Raw genomic sequence first — 13,719 nt, forward strand, 5'->3', positions numbered from 1 at the left:
CAAAGAGTTTATACTGTCATAAAATAAACTCCCTGACTGACTGTGTGATTGGGAGCATGGTTGGACGCCGTGTTCAAAGCACAGTGGTAAGTCTTCCAGTCGGCACAGCAGGCTTTATTGACCTTTCACAACCAGGCAGCTGTTGCTAATTGTTTACCACCACATCCTGTTTCTTCACTGCTTCCTTTATTGAAGAGACTCACCTGCATTTATAATGATTTGTCATGTTTGTGACGGCTGGAAAGCTCTGACTTCAGATGGCTTTGAGGCCCCTGAATCTTGGTGCAAAATGTACAGTTAGTATATTTCACTTGATTGCCGTTCTTACTGTTCGTTTATCAGAGTAAATATTACTTCACTGCTCTTATCCAATGATTGTGCTCTGTATTTATTGTTAATTTATGAACCAGATGTTGTACTTCATGCCTGATTGAATTTCAGCCGTTTTTGAAATATTGAAACAATGTCACATTAATTAACTACCTTTCTTTATACCATATTTGTACAAGGTGATAATGTTCTCTATACCTTAAGTTAAAGAAAAAAGAAAAGAAGAAATCAGATAATTGGAAACATTTCCAAAAAGTAGGATCACAGTAGGATCAAGGTCTGCTATGATATCTTCTTGCGTTGGTCTTTAACATTTTCAAAACCTTAAAGGCCAGCACACTTTAGTCAATATATTCAAAACAAGAAATCAAAGCAGGTCATCCTTCACGTTACTGAATGCACTCACCATTCAGGCGCTCAGGTGTCAGTGTATATTGTTCAAATTCAAATTCTTGCTAGCAATCTAATCAAACAGATTAAACAAAACAAATATATTTAGGTCATATTTTAACGGGGCTAAAAGGGGGGTTTAAAACCATATTATCTGTAGTACTTTACTGTGGTATAAACTTTATTTACTTTATATTTAATGAATAAATATAGACATATTGAGACAGTTATTGATTTAACTTTAGTTTTTGAATATAAACTGTGATAACAACATTTCTGACCAGAATTCAATGTTGAATTAACATCTGCAGCAATAATTAGGAAAGCGGAGAGCATGAGAATAAACAGAAGTGAGAACAGATGCGGGGATATGAAATGAGACGCAACAAAGACTGATCACATCTTCCAATCCCTGTTACCAGTTTAACTGTTGTGAGACAATTAACTCCTCGCATCCTTCATTGCTTGATTAACTTTCAATATAGACAAACGAACACATGTTTTACCCATGGCTGCTCGGTGACGTCAACCTACTACAACCAATCCAGAAGCTTCTACAGACACCCTTTTTTTGGTAATCCTCTTTGGTAAGCGGAGCTGTCCGTTCAGCATCGCACTGTGCGCTCTGTTTGCTCCAGAAATAGTTCCTTACTTTAAGTGGCCATGATCGGATTTTCTGTTCAGAATTGTCTTCATTTTGCTGCTCAGGCATGGCGCTACCTTGTAGAAATAGTTTTACGTGATGTTTAGGTGGACCTACACACTTTTACGCACTAAAACCAAGCGGGGATTTCGTTAAGAGAGTGTTAAGGGTTTAGTGTTTGGCTTTTCACCTTCCCTTTGATTTTCCTTTACGGTAAACGCCGCCGGTATGTTTTCACTCTTGTGCGGATTGTTATGTGTTTGTGCGCTTGGCAGCGGTCAACTACCGAGCGGCCAGGCGGACGATGGGAAGCGATACATCTGCCGGGCTGTACCCCTCAGCGGCGATACAAGTTGCCCTGTGACTTTGTTACCAGAGCTGAACGCCGGGAGCCAGGAAGAGGAGCTCAGGAATACTGTTATGCAGCTACGAGAGACAATTTTACAGCAGAAAGAAACGATTTCCAAACAAATAGGCACCATCAATGAGCTCACCACCAAGCTGTCCCTCTGCGCCTCAACCACTGACGATAGGAAGTACGACAAGGGGGGTTCCTGGGGCAAAGAAAAGCAAAATACAATGGGGGATGTTCCCAGAGATCCAAATGACACAATCGACAGTCTTGGAAAAACCATGCAAGGTCTCAAGGACAGGCTGGAGAACTTGGAGGTAAGTCTGAACCAATTGCGCAAGGTATACCCTCTGTACCAAAGCCATGCGTAAAGGCACCGTTTGACTCTTGGAGCGGACTTATTGGATTACCACACAATGTGGGTTCAATGCTCAGCAGTAGACGGGCACTTCTGAGAATCATTACGCACCATAGTGATCTAATAGAAGTTCCTGTGAGAACGAGGTTGTCTAATTGGCCTGCTTTAAACTTCTTCAAATGATGCATGGCATGTGACAAGAGCTACTATTCATGTCAGACCAACTGCAGTGCTTTAAAAAGAATGAACACTGGTTTCCTCACATTCTTAAAATGGCAAAGTGCGTGATAAACGGTGGCAGTAAATGATCATGTAGGCCTATGGAGAGGCACATGCTGGGGATCATTTATCGCCTCATGTGAGTTTAACGTAAAAGTAAAAATAAACTCATCTAATAACAGGATTGGAAGACTGACCAAAACCTTATACAGTCCTTAAACTATATCTGCAGGCATGTCAATCAGTGATCCAGAACAATGGACTGATAGAGTGGTGATGTAAGACATCACTTGTTGCAGCTCTCAGGGGGGGGGGGGGGGGTCTCACTGCCCTTGATCATCTCGTTGCACTTCCTGCTCATGTTGACCTGTCCGTCCTTCCTCATAGCAACAGCATCTGCGGGCCAACGTATCCGGCGCCTCGTTCCCCAGTGAGCTCCGCGACCTGCTGCAGCGCCGGCTCAGGGAGCTGGAGAAGCAGCTCTTGAAGAAAGTCAGCAGCCTGGAGCAGGAGAAGAGCATGCTGTCCAATGCCACAGCCGCCTACAGGCTGAAGACGGAGAGCACGCTGAGCGCCCTGGTGGACAGGATCAGTGAGCTGGAGAAAGGTAACGGAAAACATTACTTATTATAACTGTACAGATAAAGTTCAGATGAAATATTGTTGTGAGATCATCAGGTAGGAAAGGTAATAGAGAGGATGAGTTAATGGGAAAATGGTACATGGTGCTACACAGAAGGAAATAGAAGTCTGTTTAAAGCATGCTACCTATTGTACATCTATTACACTAATGGAGGGGAGGCAGAGGAAGGCACTCAGGGGAATACAAGAGTTGAAAGGGTCTGATGAATCAGAGACAGACAAGGACAAAAAAGGGCCTTTGTTGAGGTTTTATGTAATGTCAGTCTGTGTATTAAACATAAAGGGAAGTGAGGCTATTGTTTCCCCGTTTCCATACCAAGGTAGCGATTAACAAGATTAAAAAAACAACTCTTGGGACACTTCACACCTCTACCTTCCTGACCTATTCTCCCCTCTCTCTCTCTCTCCATGTCTCATTCCAGGAGGAGGAGACTTCAAGTCCCCGGAGCTGTTTAAGCTGTCCCTTCCCCAGCGGACCAATTACCTGTACGGCCGCATCACCAAGAGCCTGCCAGAGATGTATGCTTTCACACTCTGCATGTGGATCAAGTCCAGCGCCAGTCCTGGCATCGGCACGCCTTTCTCTTACGGTGTACCGGGGCAAGCGAATGAGATTGTGCTGATCGAATGGGGCAATAACCCGATAGAGCTGCTCATCAATGACAAGGCAAGTAGTTTGTCGTTTCATGAATCTACTAAACCTTTATGGTTTTATGATAAACTACACCACAACTAATTACATTGTATTCTGTACCATTAGGTGGCTCAGTTGCCGTTGGAGGTACGCGATGGAAGGTGGCACCACATCTGCATCTCCTGGACCACACGGGACGGCCAATGGGACGCTTACCAAGATGGAGGGAAGCTGGGAACTGGCGACAACCTGGCAGCCTGGCACCCCATCAAACCCGGGGGGGTCATCATCCTGGGGCAGGAGCAGGTGAGGAAGTGCAGTAGGACTCCATGAGTCTGACACACGCCCGCATCTGTAGATTTACTCATCACTCTAGCTCCTTTGTCATGATCAAAGAAAGCAGAACAGAACACGAACAATGCACCATCAACTAGTGCAGCATTTTCCCATTTTCACAAGTCAAACACTTCCAAGTGCAATGTCAAGCAGTTCTGCTAATAAGCAGTGTTATTTATGGAGCACCTTTGCACACCTGAAGCAGCAGTAATAAGGGTGTGGCAGGTTATCTTGACAAAATAATTAACAAAATAATGGGAGATCTGTCACTGCCCACAGATGCTGAGGTCTCCTTCTGGACCAATCTGGGCATTATTAAAAAATGTCAGAATAAGATCCATCAGTCTGTTAAGTTTTGTGGAAATCAAATCAGTATTTGAGAACTCTTCTTATCAGAGGACATTTTCTACCTATATGTCTCAGATCAAAGTCTTAAAAGCAACTAATTCAATTTAACACGTTTTTATTTTTTTAATCATTTAAATGATGGTCCAACACTTTGCTTCCTTTTGGAACAACTATTGGATGGATTACCATGACATTTTGTAGACATTTGTGTTCCCCAGAGGATGAACTCTCAACATAGACTAATTGTTACCACATTTTGTACTGATAGTCATTGCTCCCAGATGATGTGCGCTAGTAATGTTAGTGATCCCCTGACTTTGTGGACATTTATGGTTTTAGGTTACATGTCCTAATGACTATTGGATCGATGATGTATATTGTGTACAGTACACCTGCTAAGCATCAGCATGTCCTTGAGTGCATGTTAGCTTTGCTGATGTTAGCATTTAGCTCAAAGCACTGCTGTGCCTAAGTGCAGCCTCACAGAGCTGCTAGCATGACTGTAGCATGAGCGTTAGCACAATGAAAGAGCTAAATCAGAAGGCAACAACGTTGCTCAGATGATGTTATGAAGGGTCATTCACGTGAGTGTACATAACACACACCGCATTCTGCATCCTACATATTGATAGTAGGGATTAATAGTGTGTACTATAGTAGTCAGCACTGTGTGGAATGGGATCACAGTTCAGACAGAGCGTTTTGTGAACTATGGTGTGACACAGGTGTGATTAATAACATTAATCATGGGCCCATTCTATTAAACGAGTCACAGTCATAACAGTGAGCCAGCATGCACAATACCACGGCCCTGGCCCACCTAAATGGAACAGGACCATAATTATGTTAAAGTTATTAATTACACCTCTGCTTACCCTGCAATGACATGTCAAAATGGCTGTTGGGAAAAGGGCTTATGAAACAAGCACTGAAATGGTGCCTTTATTTCTTAATCAAAGCTTAAGTAAAATCTTATCGTGGCATATCAGATATTAACACAAATGTTGCGCCATTTTAGATGCGTCAACGTTTGCGTCGTCGAGCCGAACAAGGAATAAAACAATAAAACACTGATTAACCCTGAAAGTTTAATGACTAGCCCACCCATAGTCCCACTGACCCTCAGTGAGATAACTGCCTTTGATTACATCGTTGTTGATGCGTTTGCCATTTACACCCTGCTGTTTATGGCCCTTACAGGACGTGGTGGGCGGGCGCTTCGATGCTGGACAGGCCTTCGTGGGTGAGCTGAGTCAAGTGAACATTTGGGACCGCGTTCTGAAGCCGGCCGAGATCCAGTCCATGGCTAACTGCAGTGCTTATATCCCTGGAAATGTGATCTCCTGGCTAGCAAGCAACGTTGAAGTTTTTGGGAGGGGAGCGTTCAAGCGGCCCCTGGAGATGTGTCAGGAGCGACTGCCGGATGCTTAAAACTCATCTGTCTGCCTCTCTTTAGATTATCTGCTGTTTCCATCCATTCAGCACTTTTTTTTTTAATTGTCTGCTCTTGCTGAGGGGCAGTTTATGGACTTTACTTTACACATTGATGTGTAACAAGTTAGTTTTATCTGCTCTGCGCAGAGAGAATTTTGAAATTTGGGATCCAGGTGAGAGGTCATGTTAACCCCATCAGAGAGCTATATGTATCAACATTTCTTTCTTTACCATGACTAAAGTACTTCAATCCTTTAATACACCCACCACCATGGTAAAAGGTCACCTCAGGCATCGGCGCTAATCATACCTCCTCATCCCCAAACACTCTCCCACGCACCCCTCCCTCCTCACTCAAAAGCTTTGAAGTAATGAAAATCCACTCTAGTCCGGCACAGACGCACGCATGTTCTGCTACTACTACAAATACACTGAGGTCCAGACTAGCTGACAGTTTTCCTTTGACATGTGAGTTGGTATTGCGTGCAGTGGCAGTGAGAAAAGATTAAAGGTCAGGCTAATGTTATGTCTATTCCTTAACTTGGAATAGGCTTAGAGCCAACTCCAATCCCACCTCTGATCCGGACGCGTTCAGTCCTTTTTTAGGAGGATATAACTGGAAAAGTACAGTCTGGCTCTTTATCTGTACTAGCGGCTAGTTGGAGCATGTGTGAAATAGATAACACAGTGATACCAGTGATACTAGTGAGTCTATCACCGTGCTTTTCTTTCTTTGCCTTTTTCCATTTCCAAACTTGTTGAAATGGTGAATCGTGTTGGAAATATATTCATAGCTTCAATGTTGTGATATATCTTCAGTTCGTGATTTGTAACATTGTTGCAGCGGATTGTCTAAACAAGCATTCAGCAGAAAATGTAACAGATCAAAACTCTCTGAAATGTATTTTGAATGTGTAGTGTTTTGCATTATTTAGTGTCTTTTTTTATGTAATCACTGTTTTTAGCCCATGTATAAGGCATTGCCCATCTTTTTTTGTGGCCTTCGTATCGAGACCTAAGTGCCATTAAATGTGTTATGTGTTGAAAATACATTGCTTTGCCAATAATGAAAATGTGGAAAATAAAGAAAATACATATGTCGGTTTTGTTTTATCTTTCAGCCATTACATTGCAAGTTTCCTTCTAATCAATGTACTTCCTGTATTTCATTTTACACATGTATTTATAGGTATTTAATCATTCAGTTATGGTAGATCAACACCAGTTTAAAATCACTTTGCCTCTTGGTAGCCGTATTGGTCAAGCTGGTGAGATGACATAGGAGCGGCATGAGTTAATCACACAGGCTGAGCAGGATCCTGAGGCTCAGATGGCTTGGGCCAAGACAACAGGTGTCCTGGGTGGCATTAGCAATACTTAACAGATGAGAAAGGCTGAAAGGTCAGAGGTGGCATTGCTCTTCCTCAGACAAAACAACTCTTTCCAACCACACACTGCTCTGAAAGCTACTCAAGTATAGGGCTACAATTGTACATATATTTTGAAGGCCATAAAGTATGAACTTCAATAAAATCCAGACAAATTCAATTTTATTTTTAGCTCTTTAAATGCGGGATTAGCTGCTGAACCTCAACAACTGGTTAGATAGAATGTGCAAAACAGTTCTTATATATGATTGTCAAATGCACATCTGCGATAAATAGAATAATATTTGGTAAAGAAATTATGACATTGGCCTGATTTAAAAACAAAACAAAAAACATTACACTGCACCAGTCTCTGGAGACAGGCATTGGGTTTTGCTGTTGCAGGTTTTACAATATAATCTTCGGTAAAGTCGTCTGATTAATTAGTTAAATTCACACAAGGTTGGCTGGTTAGTCGTTGGTTTATTTGTGTCGTGCCAAAAATGTAGAAGTGATAAAAAAATGATGGGAAACAAAGAGGCGTAATTAAGTGTATTACCTTGTACCTACACAAAAAACTTACCATGACAACCAGGTGAAAATGTGTGACAACAGCAAGTTATTTGATAAATAATTAAATGGAAAAGGATTTGTGTTTGAATGGCTGTAAAGGCAGCATTCACTGTTTTTTCAGTGACTCTATCAGCACCATGTTACTTAAAGCTGCACTAATCAATATTTCTATATCAACAATGCAGCCTTAGATCTGCTGAATGTGCAAATAGGCACCTGTTTGCTCACATGTTCTTCACATCAGCTTAAGGCTTTAAGCTCTGTTGCTTTAACTTTATTGTTGTAATTTAGGAAACACATTTCTAATCAGAATGTTATCCTACCACATGGAAGGCTATTTTAATATTAACAACTACCCACCAGCGGTAGATGATGTAGCATATATTTTTAGATTTATTGTTTGTGAATAACATTTTCTCACACAGCCTCAGCAGAAGTTCGTTCAATGATCTTCTTCTACAAACTGTGAAAGGCTGCAGACTTTAACCACAGCGGTGTTTCAGCTCAAGGTCGATCCTCTGATGGAAGTGACGTATTCATCTTCAGCACCGGCAGCTTCCCACAGCGTCTCTGACAGCTGGCATTCATCAGGAGACTCACAATTAATAATGTTGTGACATCTCTAACAGAGGACGGGCAATCATTAAACACCAGCAAGGTGCTCAACGGCGTGAAAAACAATCTGACTGACGTCAGCGCAGTTGGAAAGATTCAAGGATTTTATTCAACCTTTTACAAGTTTTTCACTAAGTAGCTTGTACGTTATAATGCAATATGTTTTCTATATTGTGTGTTTATATAGAATACTATATTGCTCCATATGTGGCAATATCAGCCCACCACTTTGGTCCAGACTCAAATATTTCGGCAACTTTTGGATGGAATGCCATGAAGAAATGCGTCCAGAGGATGAATCCTAATGACTGTGCTGTTAATTCATACTATTCTCCCACAATGCAATGCACAATGGAAATGGAGGAAACAAATGTACATGAATTGTGGGTGAAATTGTGGGTTAAATATTGAAAGACAAACAAAGAATAATCAGTTATGCTTTCTCTTTATGAAGTTCTTACGAAAGTACCTGGCAGTAGTTACAGTTTGATTGACATCTTTGTTTCGCTTGCATCATCATCGTCTGTTAGAGTTAAATCAATATAATAATCATCAATATGGGAAAAAAACATAAATAAATGATTCACATTCACAGCATCCTTAAGTGAACACTCATTGTTTAAACATGACCGGCAATTGTGCTATAAATTTATTATGAGTTCATTTGAATGTCAGCCAAAGGTCTGTGACTCATTCATTGATCACCCATTAGAACACAGAAGGTGCATCAACTACTGGCTTACTGAACATTTCGAACAATTCATTAACACATTATTTATTAAAAACAAATCATTCACAGAATTGGCTATATATCTGTAGCATATGCAGGATGAGAATTGTTCTGTGACGCCATAACATTTTATGCATTTTCTTCTGTCTTCATGTGCAGTATGCCGGAGCACAGACAGAGGAGCAGTGTGACGGTTAAGAGCAGTATTGTGTCCCATACTGCAGGAGAAGTGGCTCCTTCTCTCCCCTCTCCACGTGGGAGAAGTTCAAAACAATTGCGCTTTGACCTTCAGAGTCTTGGTTCTTCAGGAATATAGCGTTGCTGGAAGTACCAATCTGTAAAAAATCAAATATGCCAAGACAAATGTTGTAAAACATATGTTTGTTTCAACGTATTAGATTAAACCACACAAACTTCCACAAAGACGTTTCTTGTTTTATTTTTGTGCCACACACAATTTGTTGCTCAGGCATGATCTATTCGTGGGCACAGACAGCCTCCTTGTGGTCATAAACTGCAATCACTGAGGCTCTTTATGAGGGTCTGGACTCTATTCATTAGAGCTAATGAAGACAAACACACATCAGGGAATGTTTACTGCTGAACATGATGAAGCAGTTTACCCTCGTCTGACTGAAAGTTACATTACATTTTACAATAAAATATAAAAGAATACTTTCTTCAATGTCAGTTGTCTTTGTAAGATGTTCAGTTCTCAGTACCTGAGATCTGTTGTGGTGACGAGGGCGGCAGGCGATGACCGTGATGAAGGAGAAGGTTGCTACAAGAATGGCAGCACATGACAGGATGAAGATCAAGTGGGTGTTATCTGCAATTCAAACAGAAGAAAGAAAAAAAAAACATGTTGCATGTGAGTGTGGTCCTTTTAGAATCAAAGTCACAGTGAAAGAACATTTACACAATGTCTTATGTTGATGTAGTTCCATTTGAAACTGGATATTTCAGACACAATCATGTTGAGAGCTAAAAAGTCGAGAGGTTTTCATAAACTATTCCAATACCCGGACTGTTCATATTGATATCAGAATGTTAATAAAACACTTAACTTTGTTATGTGGTTTTATCAAAGTGCAATACATGTGAATTAAAGTGTGCCATATAAACATATGAATACTGAAGGAGACTTTAACCATATTAAAGTCTCATCACAACAGCACCGAATCAATTGAACACAGCGGACATGTGCCGAGCAGTCAGATCGCTCTGTGAGCTGCCCTGATTCCTCCATTTTCACTGTTCCCTCTCCGTCTGTGGAACTAACGCGGCCTATCGGCACATGGTAAGTGTTATCTGAAACACCACATGACACAACACGGCTTCCATTAGATTCAAGAAGCTCTTTTGATTAGGGAAGACCATCCAGAAGAGAATGATTAAATGATTAATTATCAATTCACTTTTAGAAATAATTAACTGTATGCATGCACCGAATCGATTGTGAATTGATGAATCCATGTAGAGTGTCACTGATTTTGAGTCATTGAAACTGCATCAAAGCAGTGAGATCAGAGAGATAAGAGAGCCGAGCACATTATGACCTTAACCTTGTTAATGGATTTATATTTAGGGCAAAGGGTAACCGAAGGAATACATTTATATAATAACGTAGATATTTAAAGATAAATGAAAAACGGTATGGGTTTATTTGATGATAATACGATTTCACAAATAAAATAACCCAGTTCACCTGCTCAATTGAAAAGGGACATAGATTCATGAATAATTAGAATAAATGAAATAAATAAATAAACAAATACATACATATATATCAATTTGATATTTGTACTGTATATCAGTTGTTAAAAAGGAAAGGACCCTGAATGATCTAATAGTTTCCCAATTATCTGCGTTTTAGTTCCTCCCATTTAATTTCTTGTGTGTGTGTGTGTGTGTGTGTGTGTCACCACTCACTGTTTCTCCTGACATAGAGGCTGAAGGAGGTCTGCATCTTGCTGACGTCATTGCGGATGCTGATGTCAAGGCAGTGGACGCCGGCAGAGGTGAAGGTGTGGTTCAGTCGCAGGGTGTTTTCATACAGCATGGTCAGCGTGCAGCTCGCCGTCATGTCCGGCACACAGTTGGCCAGGAAACGCCAGCACACCCACATGGGAGGACTAAAGACACACACACACACACACACACACACACACACACACACACACACACACACACGCACACACACACGCACACATACAGGAGAGAGGTGTCCTGATATTTTACCTGCATTGGTCAAGCATATCAAATTCTAATTTAAATCTTAAAAATGAAAGAGTAGACAAATAAGGGGATATTCTTTTTCATACTGATAGTTATCATTGTAACTTGCATTAATCATATTGCATTAAAGATATCAAATTCAAAGGATAACCTGTTTTTAATTGCAATAAGCGTGAAAGAAAACATTTTTTTACCTTCCATCAACATGAAAAGCCAAACTTGTGTTCTGAGACACCTCGTAATCTGTGGGCCCCTTCAGCTCGATGCTTTTAATGGCATCTACAAATGAATTTCAGTTATTAGTCATTTTGTCACTTTCTAGGATTAGTTTAGGCTCAACTTTACTTGACAAAAATACAGAATGTACCTCTGTATCAATCCACTTTGACAGTTCGATCAGCACTGAACATCTAATGACAGCTACGTGAGACCATTTGACAATTCAAATCTATTCTTTTTCTGTTAATTTCCAAAATACTGAAGTTACCTCTATCTGTCTTGTTTTATTGAGATTTGCTGAAACTGCACCTCATCATCTGATCATTTTATTTGTTTTCAATAAATGAAAGTTGTAAGGCTGAATATGAAGCTTTTATTTTGTGTAAACTGCACACGAACTAAAGCGTAAAACTACAAACCGAGGACCTGGACATCCGTGGAGTAGACGTCAGTGATTGCAGGTGAATATTTGGTTACATTCACTCCTACTTTCAGCCGCAGTGTGTAGTTCCCTGACTGAGTGTAATGATAGCGGACAACTGGCTCAGTCCCTTGGATCACCTCTCTGCATCAAAAAGTGGAAGTAGTGAAAGAAAAAGAAAAGCATCCCACCTTTATTTTAATATTTAAAATGTGAAAAGTCCTCATACCCGTTCCCTAAGTCCCACGTGTAGGAGAACTTTGCCGTGCTGAAATTCTTTGGGGGATCGACGAGTTCAAACATGGTCTTAGTGGGAACATCTGAAGCCAGTTCTCCTGTGTCCCTCACGTAGGTGGCATTTCCCTCCATCTGATAGAAAACCAACTTCCCAGCGATGTTTTCTGTTTAAAAAAATTAGAATATTCTTAGTTATGAAGCCACAATAGGTGAGAAAAGTATAAATGGGAATTGTTGGATGGCCTACCCAAATCTGTCAAAGGCTCTGTGGTCTCTACCACACTCAGGCCGACCACAGGAAGGAGCATCAAGATCCATGCAACATTTTTTCTGCAAGCATATAATCCCACAGTTTAAAAAATAATGTCAGATGTCTTAGATTTAAGGGATGTTAGATTTACCTGTCCATATCTGCTGGTCCTCAGGAGGACCTCGAGTAGAAGTAAAGTGAATCCTGGGAGCAGAGCGGTTGGACATGGGGCAGCAGAGGGGTAATGTGCCTCCTCCTGACTGCCTGTGAGATTCAGAGCATGCCAACGAGAGCTGTAAAGGCTTGAAATTGTCGCCATGCGTTTCAATCATGTGGCTCTGGAGCAACAATCAGCTTTTGTGAAGGAGGCTTTGGCCGGGTCACATTTCTGTCAGAGATGTGGGGCCATCTTTCTAAGATGTGGCCGTTTAAAAAAACACCTAGTTTCATAAGGACAGTGGAGGTGTATTGATATCCACATGGTGGTGCTAACAACTCAAGGCTCAACCAAAAAAACAGGTTATTCATAGTGACTGGGGACTATTCTTAAATTATGTCTAGATGAAGTATATATAATATAAATATTGTTAACACTTCTTGTTGGCCTACATTCAGATTTGATTTTAAAAGTCAGCATAATCTCCCCTTTTCTCTCTCTTACATATAATGTACAGAAAAGAATTGTATGTATGAAGCCATTCAAAATATAGGCGACACATAATACTGAGAAGTGACATTACATTATTTGTTGTTGTCTTGCTAAAATACATTGAAGCTGTACCTGCCCCAAGGCCCTAGACCCGCAGGGGCCCCAAAAGACCCTTTTGTTTATGATTTGTCTACATTTGATTAATTGAAAATTTGTTTGAATGCGCACTATAGATTACGCTATCAACTGAAAGGGTCACTTCTTCTTAAGGCCTTAGAGAAAGGTTCTGGGGATTCACAGTGTGACATGTCAGATAGGAATCACTGACCTTATGGTCATGAAATTCTCATGTTCATTTTATGGTGAAACAGTGTTTCTTTATGGTAAAAGCTTGTATTCATATAGTAAAATATGGACTCAAACTCCAACCTTCAGAGTAAAATCTGTAATGTCTTTTTACTATAATTGTAGTTATACAGTAGTTTTTTTTTTTATAGAGACACTGTATTTATACAGTTTCTTTGTCAGTTAAGTACTTTGTCAGTTTGTTTACCTTACATGAAATGATTTCAGTTCCACACAATGAGGTGTACAGATTTGTACAGAAGTTTAGAAAAAAGAGAGCACTGTTGTCTGATTGGTACACTGTATTGATATGAACTTTGAGTTGAGGTATCATAATTGGTATTGAGGAAGGAAAATCTACTAGTTGCTTTCAGGCCTCTAACTGGGTT

The 13,719-nt window shown here is 40.5% G+C and overlaps 2 protein-coding genes across 2 annotated transcripts; one reads left to right on the top strand and one right to left on the bottom strand.

Annotated features, from left to right (window-relative positions):
• The first annotated feature begins 1,591 nt into the window (after positions 1–1,591).
• Positions 1,592–5,683, top strand: nptx2b (neuronal pentraxin IIb). The gene is made up of 5 exons (XM_076093322.1): positions 1,592–2,032; positions 2,680–2,899; positions 3,357–3,601; positions 3,695–3,874; positions 5,453–5,683. Exons 1-5 carry the CDS (start codon positions 1,592–1,594, stop codon positions 5,681–5,683), a joined length of 1,317 nt encoding a protein of 438 aa, XP_075949437.1.
• Positions 5,684–9,259: 3,576 nt separating this feature from the next.
• tmem130 (transmembrane protein 130) lies at positions 9,260–12,563 on the bottom strand. Its single transcript, XM_076092766.1, has 7 exons — positions 12,488–12,563; positions 12,079–12,250; positions 11,848–11,993; positions 11,404–11,488; positions 10,904–11,106; positions 9,648–9,800; positions 9,260–9,306 (listed from the first exon to the last, which is right to left on the bottom strand). Exons 1-7 carry the CDS (start codon positions 12,561–12,563, stop codon positions 9,260–9,262), a joined length of 882 nt encoding a protein of 293 aa, XP_075948881.1.
• Positions 12,564–13,719: the final 1,156 nt, after the last annotated feature.

This window comes from Anarhichas minor, unplaced genomic scaffold (assembly GCF_050575085.1).
Source record: "Anarhichas minor isolate MPS153535 unplaced genomic scaffold, ASM5057508v1 ptg000017l, whole genome shotgun sequence".
In the NCBI taxonomy this organism is placed as follows: domain Eukaryota; kingdom Metazoa; phylum Chordata; class Actinopteri; order Perciformes; family Anarhichadidae; genus Anarhichas; species Anarhichas minor.

Coding starts and splice junctions, on each gene's coding strand:
- tmem130 (XM_076092766.1), bottom strand. CDS start 12,563: ATGTCCAACCGCTCTGCTCCCAGGATTCACTTTACTTCTACTCGAGGT. Junction 11,489..11,847: donor CACGGATGTCCAGGTCCTCG/GTTTGTAGTTTT, acceptor ATTCATTTGTAG/ATGCCATTAAAAGCATCGAG. Junction 9,307..9,647: donor GACAACTGACATTGAAGAAA/GTATTCTTTTAT, acceptor GATTTTTTACAG/ATTGGTACTTCCAGCAACGC.
- nptx2b (XM_076093322.1), top strand. CDS start 1,592: ATGTTTTCACTCTTGTGCGGATTGTTATGTGTTTGTGCGCTTGGCAGC. Junction 3,602..3,694: donor AGCTGCTCATCAATGACAAG/GCAAGTAGTTTG, acceptor CTGTACCATTAG/GTGGCTCAGTTGCCGTTGGA. Junction 3,875..5,452: donor TCATCCTGGGGCAGGAGCAG/GTGAGGAAGTGC, acceptor TGGCCCTTACAG/GACGTGGTGGGCGGGCGCTT.